This window comes from Anneissia japonica, unplaced genomic scaffold (assembly GCF_011630105.1).
Source record: "Anneissia japonica isolate Jap-2015-1 unplaced genomic scaffold, ASM1163010v1 scaffold287769_len469884_cov163, whole genome shotgun sequence".
In the NCBI taxonomy this organism is placed as follows: domain Eukaryota; kingdom Metazoa; phylum Echinodermata; class Crinoidea; order Comatulida; family Comatulidae; genus Anneissia; species Anneissia japonica.
Genome location: NW_022734345.1, coordinates 193,077 through 205,199, shown reverse-complemented (window position 1 = coordinate 205,199; position 12,123 = coordinate 193,077). Strand labels below are relative to the sequence as shown.

At 35.6% G+C, this 12,123-nt stretch overlaps 1 protein-coding gene across 1 annotated transcript in view; it reads right to left on the bottom strand.

Annotated features, from left to right (window-relative positions):
- Nucleotides 1-3,364, bottom strand: part of LOC117116386 (microsomal glutathione S-transferase 1-like) — a 25,156-nt gene extending 21,792 nt beyond the window's left edge. Inside the window, exons 1-2 of the mRNA XM_033260416.1 lie at nucleotides 2,783-3,364; nucleotides 2,399-2,520 (exon numbers count right to left, since the gene is read on the bottom strand). Of these exons, the coding sequence (XP_033116307.1) occupies nucleotides 2,399-2,509 (111 nt within the window). The 5' untranslated portion in view covers nucleotides 2,510-2,520; nucleotides 2,783-3,364. The remainder of the gene's footprint in view (nucleotides 1-2,398; nucleotides 2,521-2,782) is intronic.
- Nucleotides 3,365-12,123: the final 8,759 nt, after the last annotated feature.

Here is a 12,123-nt window from a genome sequence, read left to right as displayed (position 1 = left end):
CCCACTGGATACGTCTCTGATAGGGTGTCTATAAAACGAAGACCCTTAAGTATTTCTTGATATTCCTCATTTTATTCCGATAAAATAATGAAATAGGTACTTGGCAACTGTTTTATGATGACTTCGAAATACTTTCAATAAGATAATTGAGAAATATTGTAGGCCTTCGTTTTCGTGTCTTCGGTCTTAGTTTTGTAAACACCCATAGGGTGTCTATAAAACAACGGAGGCGGAACGTTTCTGAAAGTGAGGGGGGCATTTAATAAGGCCAAGTATGCGAGCGAAGCGAGCATTTAGGCTGGGGGCCAGGGGCCGCCAAGGGCCCCCGGTGGGGGTGCAGGGGGCGAAGCCCCCTGGAAGCTACGGATATTTTACGAAGTTTGGTGAATTTTATAAGCTATTTTATAGGCATCAAGCTACTGTAATATGATTTAATATTTGTTGTAATTTTCAGTGGCGGATCCAGGAATTCGAAATAGAAGGGCCCAGGGAGGGTACTTTCACAGATAGAAGATCTATACTACATCAGGCCCACTATGGTTGGGGCTGAGGTAAGAAAATTTGTGATTATGGCACCTCTAGATGGCCGGATATTGCACTTCCAGACATAAAATTTGAATATAATTATCTTTATACCTCCATTTTTTTTTATTGAACAATTTAGGAGGGTCGGGTGGGCCGTCTGGGTCCCCTTGAATCCGCCAATGGGTACTTCAGCAGATTGATAATCTATACCACCTCAGCACCACCATGGTTGGGGCTGAGGCAAGAAAATTTGTGATTATGGCACCTCTAGATGACTGGAAATTACACTCTTAGACTTAAAATTTGAATATAAATTTCCTTATCATCTCCATTAAAAATATTGAACAATTTAGCCTCCCCCCTCCCCTTGAACGCGTCACAGATTTCCGAACAAAGTCGAGTCGAGATTGCTTCCACGACCTCAATGATTTTTTTATTATGAGGGTTATCCTTGATATGGGTTCCCCGACGAAAACTTCACTTTTCCCCCCGATGGATAAAAATTACCCTTCTATGTAGCTCGGAAATGATACTCCAACTGTGGCGGGTCCAGGAAGTCGAAATAAAGGGGTTCCAGGGAGAGTCTTGCGCGCGTAAATAGAATGTCCACCCGCCTCAGCCGCACAACTGTTGGGGCTGAGGTAAGAAAAATTATGATTATGGCACTTCTAGATGGCCGGAAATGGCACTCTCAGATTAAAAGTTGAATATACAGACGTCAATCAACATTTGGTTGCTCAACTCAAAAAGAGAACTTGTAATGTTCGTTAGAAAATGAAAAAAAAGCTATATTTTATAATAATAATAATAATAATAATAATAATAATAATAATAATAATAATAATAATAATAATAATAATATTATTTAAATAATAATGACATTGCAGCGTTCGTAAAAATGTTTGTCACTGGTGCTGGGAACAGTCACAAAAGTGGGGGGGAAGGCCCCCCAGTATAGAAAGTGGGTGGGCCAATGGCCCCTGCACCCCCCGCTTCCGCCGCCGTTGCTATAAAACGGAGACCCTTAAAAAATTCACAAACAGACACCCAAAAAAAAATCGCAATTTTGATTTTGTGACAGCTTGGTGTATAATCATCAAAATGAAAAGAAAAAAATAGGGGTCTTCGTTTTTGGGTCTTCGGTCTTCGTTTTGTAGACACCTCTTGGCTAGGCCTATAAAAAAGATGAATAAAAACCGTTAGAAATCAGACCATTAGACTCCTGCACACTCCGACTCGCACCTTCGGCCACACCTGGATTCTCTCGCTCCTCCGATTCGCCGACTGCTATGTAAGACGGAATGTGATTGGCTAAAAGTGTGACCCTTAATTGCGCCAGCTATTTAAAGCGGCATTTTCTAATTTTGATAACGGCGCAATCAATTATGACTCTGATGACGTCATTCTAAGCCTGTGATTGGTTGTAAAACAACATGACGGCACTTTTTATATGATTAACGGACCCCGTTGGCATCATTCTAAGCCTGTAATTGGTTGAAAATGAATGGCAGGACGGCGTTTTTTATTATGATTACGGCGCTTTCATTATGATTACGGCGCTTTTTTTTTTAACAAGTTAACGGCGCTTTCATTATGACCCTGTTGGCGTCATCCTAAACCTGTGATTGGTTGAAAATGAATTGCATTACAGCGCTTTTTATGAAGATAACAGCGTTTTCATTATGATTACGGCGCTTTCATTATGGCCCTGATGGCTAACCATACACGTAAGTTGGCGGTTTACTGTGTGTGGGTACTAATTGCTAAAATACGAAGCTATCTCTTCTAGTTTGAGTGTAGCTTAGCATGAAGTCACGGCTTACCTTTGTTTTCATTCGAATTCTGCCCATGTAAGCAGACAATCACGGCTTACCTTTGTTTTCATTCGAATTCTGCCCATGTAAGCAGACAACAGCATCATTTTGACGGTTGCTAAAGTAGCGTATGTCCCGAACAAACTGAGTAATTCATCTGAACCTGACATCTTTATAGAATCTATAGTACAATTAATGACATAATTGAAGCATGCTTTCTGAATCATTAAATTAATTACCTGGAAAGCTACTCGACACACGTTAGCCGTTGACAAAAGTCGACTATAAAATTTGAAATGCCACTAAATAACATCTTTCTGTTTGATACATATTAGACTAAACAATTTATGCCTCATCTCTCTCATATAACCCTCCTCCTTAGTAATCTTAGAGTATGATTTTTTAAACATTGTATTTTTAAAATCGATATGAATGAAACTTACCCTAAAGTTAACACAAATTGTATCGAATCCCGTGTGCAGTTTCAAGCAAGCTGTGGAACACACGCCGGTTAATCGCAGTGTGCTGATAGTATTTCCGTACATGAAAATAAGAGGATTTAGATTCCGGCTTTATAATTATTGGTTTTTTTTTAACAAATTACCTTGAAACGCCCTCAACGCTAACAGCACTAGTACAGTGTATAGCAAATCGTACACATTTAAAGTTTAATCTTTAGTCGAGTCATGGTGGAGATAAAATGATAATGTATTTTAACTGACTTAACGCAAATAACCCAAATAAACTTGACATAATAATCATTGAAAAAATCAATGTTGTCCCCAACAACAATGTAATAACAAAATAATAAAAATGTAGATAAACCGACGACCCTAAAACATCGAAAGGTTTGCATAAGAAATAAATTAATCATTCATTCATTCCAGGCATTATTTTCAGCCTGCCTTTATTTATCCTTAGGCCACCCAGGCGCGGATCCAGACCTTCGCCCAGTTCGCCCAGGCGATGGTCAGCATGAGAAATAAAAATAAAATGTTGACCATTTTTTCAACAATCATACTTAGTCTACATTCATTGACTCTTATTTTGAACATTACCATTTAGGACATCGTTTAAATCCACACTAGCCTATATCTTACAGTTTTACACTGATTGTACTGTAGGCCCTACCAGAGAGGTAAATTCCCACTACATGGTCTTCCATTTTTATAGCGCATGATACAGAACAAATTTTAAAGCTTGTTCATGCTAGCCAATACAAATTCTTTCCTGTGATCACTAAAAACGAATACTTCTAAAATATGTAAATATACATCAGCACACGTTATACATATGCCTGATAGGCCTACACTAGTTATAACACATAGGCCTAAGCGTGATTTTTTACGCAAATTGTCATATGTCATAAATCAGTTTGCTGTCCCACGCATGTGATAGTTATAGTAAACTCTGAAGACAGCATGTCACTTTTTTGCAATAAAACATTAAAGCAAAACAGGGAGTTTGGAGTTGATTATGCTGTACAATTTCTAATTGACTCCTTCTACTATAGGTTTGTACCCGTGCTTTGATAGAAACCCAACATAACCGTCTATCAATAAAAATCAAACTTGATAATAACCCAATTGAATATTCGTTAGATTAATCAATTTTTCACTATACACGATAATGAAAAAATTAATATGTTCGGGTTTATAACGGCTACAGCTCATGGGTGGATTTATCAAAAATCATCTTAAATTCGTCTTAAATTCATAAATCCCAGGCCGGGCCAGGCCGTTTAAGATACAGAAATATGATATTGTATGTTTCAGTTTTCTTCTTTTTTTAAAAATCATTTTGCAAGCTTTTATAAAGTTTTGTTAAATAATACCACTACACTACTACTATTACTAGTAGTAGTAGCAGCAGTAATAATAATAATAATAATAATAATAATAATAATAATAATAATAATAATAATAATAATAATAATAATAATAATAATAATAATAATAATAATAATGACGATGGTGATAATAATAGATAATAATACTAATAATATTAAAAAGTGAAGAAAATTGTGCTAAAGGCGAAAAAGACTATAGTTAGGCCTAAGTTGTCCTGAATATTAAGTAGATCCCTGATAAAAGATCATGAGAAATTTGTTGGCGCTTCATTTTGACTACATAATGGTGATGATGTGATGATGATGAATTTACTATATGAAAGTGTCATTTCTGGCGGGTCGTGACAAAGTGCGAGCCAGCAAGTCATGCGAGCCAATGTGCGATCCATGCGAGCCAGCAAGCCATGCTAACCATACATTTTTAAATTATTATTTTTTTCACTGAGGAGCTTTGCCTGTGTTTAGTCCAGTCATGCGCAGTACATACACTTTTGGACTTTTTCGAATCGTCGATCCGAAAGTATGCAACGCTGATAGAGTAACTTTATTGCTTCTCTTTTATAACAGAGGCACAGCCGTAAAGACGTGCAACAATAACAAAATCAGTAAAAACTTAATTACTGTGATAAAATATAGTAAGAAAATACTGCGGTAGAACGAAATAGTTAAAATACAGATATACAGATACATACATACAGATATATATATATATATATACATATATACTGTATTTACCTATATATTTATATATATATTATTTTATATATACTTTATTGATTTATATATTTATTTATATATTTATTTATATATTTTTATATTTATTTGTATATTTATATATATATTTATTTGTATATTCATTTATATATATATATATATTGTTACGGCCGAAATTCGCCTGGTTCACTCACTCATCTTTACAGCAACGTCACAGCATTAGGCATGACAATATAACAATAAACTCGAACGACTGCCTTTATATTTTTATGTATCTTTATACAACATCACAGATCCCAGGTCTTGCCTGTCCTGGATCTGAGCACCAACTCTCTCACTTCAATGTTTTCTGCCTATACATAGTAACACCCTAACGACATAAACATGTATCTATCATGGTGGTAAAAAATAATTAATAAGACCTTTCTGCACAAGCATGGTCCGATAATTAATGTGACTGTTTCCACAAGCAAGGTCAGATTTGGCCAGACACTTGTCTGGATTACATAACCTTACTGCCTTTGTGCTGGCTTTTTACCACCATGGTGGATACATGTTTATGTTGTTAGGGTGTTAATATGTATAGGCAGAAAACATTGAAATGAGGTAGTTGGTGCTCAGATCCAGAACAGGCAAGACCTGGGATCTGTGATGTTGAATAAAGATACGTAGAAATATAAAGGCAGTCGTTCGAGTTTATTGTTATATTGTCATGCGTAATGCTGTGACGTTGCTGTAGAGATGAGTGAGTGAACCAGGCGAATTTCGGCCGTAACAATATACATATATATAAATGAATATACAAATAAATATATATATAAATATACAAATAAATATAAAAATATATAAATAAATATATAAATAAATATATAAATCAATAAAGTATATATAAAATAATATATATATAAATATATAGGTAAATACAGTATATATGTATATATATATATATATATCTGTATGTATGTATCTGTATATCTGTATTTTAACAACATCTATCAGCGCTGCATACTTTCGGATCGACGATTCGAAAAAGTCAAAAGTATAAGTACTGCGCATGACTGGACTGCACAGGCAAGGCCGGTGTGTTATTCATTTCCATCTACTAGGCCAAAGAATATAGGCTAGGCCTACGTGTTTTCAAGACTGGATAACCTGCAAAAAAAAATTAAATGTATGGCTCGCATGGCTCGCTGGCTCGCATGACTCGCTGGCTCGCACTTTGGCACTACTCATTTCTGGCCATCAGCCCCAACCATGGTGGGGCTGAGGTGGTTGTGAAATCACGGCTTTGAAGTATGTAAAGTACATACTAAGAGACTGTGTTTATATACTTTGTTTTCTATTGTACATAACACATATTAATAAGACTTCTATGGTTGCAGAAAATCCCTGATAAAAGATCATGAGAAATTTATTGGCGCTTCATTTTGACTATATATTAATGGTGATGTGATGATATTTTAAGCTACTATTAAAAGTGCCATTTCTGGCCATCTAGAGGTACTATTTCCTCAAATTTTTGCAACTCAGCCTCAACCTCATCAAATATCCCCCTCCACCTTTCAAAATAGATCTGACACTGAACTCCATTGAGTCGACACCTGACTCAGAGTATGGCTTAATGGCTGTTACGTGAGGGCACATAAATTTGTTTTTAGGATGTGATCGGTTTTTCATGCCCATTTTTCATGATTATGACTACAGTATTTTGGATAAAGAATATTTTTAAGCAGTGGTGGATTCAAGGACCCCCACCCCCTCCACCCCAGATTTTTTTAATTGGAAAAAAAGAAAATTGAATTTAAAATTTAAGTCTGAGAGTGTAATTTCCGGCCATCTAGAATTGCCCTGATCAAAAATTTTCACCATAGTGGGGCTGAGGTGGGTGGTTCCTCATTCTGTGAAATCCCTCCCTGGGTCACCTCTTTTTCGAATTTCTAAATCTGCCACTGTTTAGTTATTATTGTTAGTCTTACTAATATTTATGATGTGTCTATTTTTCACATTATCCTCTCAAACAGTCCTAAAAACGTTCAGAGTGCAATTCCCCCTAGACCCCACCCGTAGGAAGGTAGATACCCACCCCACTCAGTACTAGGTACCTCGCATAACGGCTCCCACACTTTCAAAATCCTGTCTACGTCCCTGCCTGCTTCCTTTAAGAATAAGTTATATTATGGCCAAGTTGTTATCATAATATAAATTTTAAACTGCAAAATTATTATTAACTAAGACCAATCAGCACACTCTAGGCCTAACATAAAACATGTACATATCAAAATTTTTATGTTTAAACTTTTCTCGTCTGTGCGTGCATAAAACGTAATGTCGTGGAATTTGAATCTAACATGTGTTTATTGATATTGATAAACAATCGAAATTCTCTGTACTACATATGCTAAATATTTACAGAGTGGACTTCCTTATGTTGTGGTCATAGTTATTAGACTGTAATATTATTATTAAAGAAGAATGTTCAATAAACAACATAAAACATACATATCGAAATTATTAGGTTAAAGTTCTCACGTCGCATAAAACGTAATTTCCTAAACTTTAGATATCTGAGATTGACAGTCAACCAAAATTGTCTGTACTACATATGCCAATTAAACGAGAATACTTCCTTGTGATTTAGGAACATATAAATGTATATCGAGCTACGCAAAGCTTAGAAGTCTAAGATTTCCTTATGTCGTGGTCATATTAGACTATAATATCATTAAAAACCATTCAACAAACAACATACAACGTATCAAACTGAATTATTAGGTTAAACTTTTCACTTCGGTGGAAGTAATTTTTTTGGATATATGAGATTTGCATGACATTTGAGAATGTACTGAATATAAAATCTTAAATATTTTACATTTTCAGTAATCTATCAGAAATATAGGGATTGGTTATACTGTCAAGCCTTGAACACTAAAACTGCGATTCCATTTCGATTTATTATAGGTGTTTTTTACATGTTTTTATCTTATTTATTCTTTTTATTTTGAGTTATTCATTAAAACATAAGTTTTGAATTGCTAACTTTTCATTTTTGTTGGTCAATTTTCACGAATTAAATTGCAGTTTATAGAAGCAGTTGACAAGCTTGTGGTCAAAAGAAATCCGATGCAACACACATTGAGAAGTACCCAAAATTGATAAAATAGTAACTAATATGAAACGTATGGTACGCATTGAATTATAATTAACGGCTGTACTCGCTACTATTATCGGATTGTCTATGCCGTTATATCTCTATGTCAATGTCACAGTAAAGATGAAAGGACTCTACGCACGTGCTATGTTTGCGAGCGGAGATGTGCGTCCTTTTGTTTAATTGCCTTGTTACTGTCTCTTATACACATCTAGATGTGTATATAATCCTTCTATACAACTTAGTGCCTATATACTGGAGTGAAATTTAAGTCAGTTTAGAATCTTCCTAACACACTGAGGTAACTCCAGCTCTCTTGATTCCGAAAAAACAAGTATCTCCCAGAAAATAAACTTCTATAAACCGACAACCGATTACACCGATTCCAAGATTGTCGAGAAGGCTATGGCTACTATGCAACGTGTTATGCAGCCCAACAAGAAACAGAAAGTTGAAATGGGACCGAATGCTAGCGCATCGTTCACATCAAATTCGATACCTGTAGAGAGTATGGTTTCCGAAACAGTGAAGAACATACGTAAATTTGTGGATAGAGAAACTGTTATTGCAACCAAATGAATCCATCTAACAGATACGAGACACGTTCTTGTTCAGCGTTGGGGTACGCAATTGTACGTATGCATCCGAGATTACTACCAGACGGAGGAAGGTGGTGAATTTAAACCAAGTAGAAAGGGTATTAATCTTCCAATCAGTCAATGGTACGAAATGCTACATCGAACATGTGAGGTCGAAGACATGCTAAGTGAAATTAGCGGTAAAGATGTAAATGAACCAATGAAAAACGTGCAAGATCCCATGGATAGAAAAACTGTTACAGCATCCAAACGTATTCATCTAACAGAAAACAGACACGTTGTTGTTCAGCGTTGGGGTACGCAATTCTATGTGTGTATCAGAGACTTTTATCAACCGAAGAAGGCGGTGACTTTAAACCAACTAGGAAGGGTATCAATCTTCAACTAGGAAGGGTATGAAATGCTACAACGAACCGGTGAAGTTGAAGACATGCTACGTGAAATTAATGGCGAAGATGACTGTGGTATAGGAAGGGACGAAAATGACAATGGAAAAACTTACCCGATCAAGTATTCCGATGTTCTTGTAGGACTAGATAGTGACCCATGTAATCTAGGATACTGGTTTTATCATCCAAAATCGTGACTGAATCATTAACGATGAAAATAAATTCGGTACAGTGTCAGGTGAAAACAACAACGGGAAAGTTCCTGTAGACAAGACAATTGAAGTTAACCCGATAAATGCAGTTCAGCTTCAGAAGCTGACAATGCGAAAACTAACACGGTCCCATATTCCAATGTTCTTTTAGTACTAGATACTGACCCATGTAATCAGGAATACTGGATTGATCATCTAAAATAGTGATCAGATCAAACCACTTTTTTTCTCACAGTAGGAAGTGTTATGTCATTATTCGACCAAAATAAAGCGAGATAATGAAGCAATTATTATTATTTTTTTTTTGCTAAGCGAACACTTAATACATAAATTTGTAAGTTAATGTAAATTCTATAATGATCTGTATATTATTAGTTTGTTAGAAACAAAATAAATGAAAAGCTATGCCTGCTTATTGTTGAAACAAAATTGTATAACTCTCTCCTATTATTTGAATTTATATTGTATGATGCATGCTAGTGGAGCAATAAAAAAACAACAAAAAAGAAAACTGATAATAAGTTATATACTGTATATACTACGACCCGAAAATCATGGTAGTTTCAGAGGGGGTAGAAGCCGAATTTAAAATGGATACAATGGTGAAGACGACCATGGTGACGTTGGTGATGAGAATGATGATGCTGCTGATGATGATGGTGTTCAAGAAGATGATAAACTAAATTATAAAGATTATGCAAAGTATGGGGTGGTAATGATGAGGATGCTGTTGTTAGCGATGATGGCGAAGACTGTAATGGGTGTTTATGTTAGTGACTATGGTAATGGTGATAGAAATGATAGTAATCATATCAAAGTGAGGATGATGGTGGAGGTGATTTATGCTACAAAGGTGTTGATAGTAACTAATGGTCAAGGCAATTCAACAAAAAAGACGCACATCTCGGGACATCAAAGCATAATTATAACTCTGGCATTGACATTCTACGCGCCGCACGACCCTTCGTGCTGATCTTCGCAGAAACCATAGCAACCAAACCATAATTAACCATCAGCGTGTGACAAATTATCCACCCGTTACCAGTAGCCATTATATCGCGCGTCGTGCGATGGTTACAAAGGCCTAATTAAGCGTTGCATTAACATTAGACTGAAATTATATTCGTTATTGTAGCAATAATTTTACCGATGAGGTGGTGTCCGGTGGTACATAAGCTTCACTTCTTTAAAAAATAAATAAATTTTCTTTATCGTTTTGTACACCTTAGTCCAACATTGTCAAGAACATTTAAATTTTTATAAAAAACATAAGTTTTGAATTGCTAACTTTTCATTTTTGTTGGTCAATTTTCACGAATTAAATTGCAGTTTATAGAAGCAGTTGACAAGCTTGTGGTCAAAAGAAATCCGATGCAACACACATTGAGAAGTACCCAAAATTGATAAAATAGTAACTAATATGAAACGTATGGCACGCATTGAATTATAATTAACGGCTGTACTCGCAACTATTATCGGATTGTCTATGCCGTTATATCTCTATGTCAATGTCACAGTAAGGGAGCCTCGCAAAATAAAGCAACGCGTATACCCGTCTACAACGCGTGGTTGGGGATTAAAATCTCTTCGCGTTGACGACGAGTGGTTCAAGATACTGATCAAAAATTTGGACGATTCCATTTCGCAATTTAGGGTTCGTTTTCCGACGTTTTTGTTCTACTTGTTTGCGTCGGTTATCTCGTGATTTTGATGTACTGTAATTTATCGACAAGTCTCTTTTCTATGTTTCGTCATAAGTTTCATTCATTATTATCAATTAATTTTAATATACTATATCCTGTCATTTGTTATTGAGCTATTCAGTAAAATTTAAAACCGAAATGTCGAATACCAAGACTCGAAACCCACTGAAATTTCCTATACACTTTTATACTGTATTATAATCAGGCCAAACTCATGTTTTTGCCATGAATATTGACGGGATAAACGCAATTTAATGCCAGTATATTGCTTTTTCTAGAACTGTTCATAGGAACATTCCCACGCTCTGCTGATATGGAAATACAGACTGAATCAAAGTGTACGTGTCATTGATCTTGCTGCCGGCCGAGTTATGCGTAGCTCAAACCCTTTGTACGCCGCCCAGTGTTATAACCAGGCCAAACTCATGGTGTTGCCATGAGCATGGAGGAATAAATTCGTAGTGACAGGATAAACGCAATTTATTGCCAGTACCTGCTTCTTCTAGAACTATTTATAGGAACAGTCCCACGGTTCTGCTGCTATAGAAATTGACTATTATTAGGGGTAATTGATCTTGCTGCGGGCCGAGTTATGCATAGCCGTACCCTTTGTACGGCGCACAATGATAACGACTCGGCGTTACCATGGAAAAGCATAGAACAAACTAAGAAAATATCAGTCTCTGAATTTTTGCGTGCAATTAAATCTTGTATTTATTATTTTCTCATTTTCAATAATATTTTATATTTGTATATATTTGAAAATGGATTTGGTACGATACAAATTAATTAATTACAATAAAGACAACAAGGAAGTGACAAACAGAAATTAAAAATCAAACAAGAATAGCTCATTCAGTAGAACATAAATTAAAGTTAATTAGCGTAAACAGTTTATTACATGAACATAGGCCTAATTAGTGATCAAGATCTACTGTGTGTGTGCAGTCGCTTGTATATGCTTGTATGATAATCTGATCTAAACACAATACCTTTATTTTAGTGAGGTTTTTTTTTGGTTTTTTTTTTCATTTTGGAAGCTTAACAACAATAATTTAGGGCAAAAAAATGGCTACCGTATCCGAAAACACCATTCCTCTACACCCAGGCCCAATGTCTGTTTTCAAAATGACCTACAGAGAATGAATGAAAATAAATGGGGAAAAATAA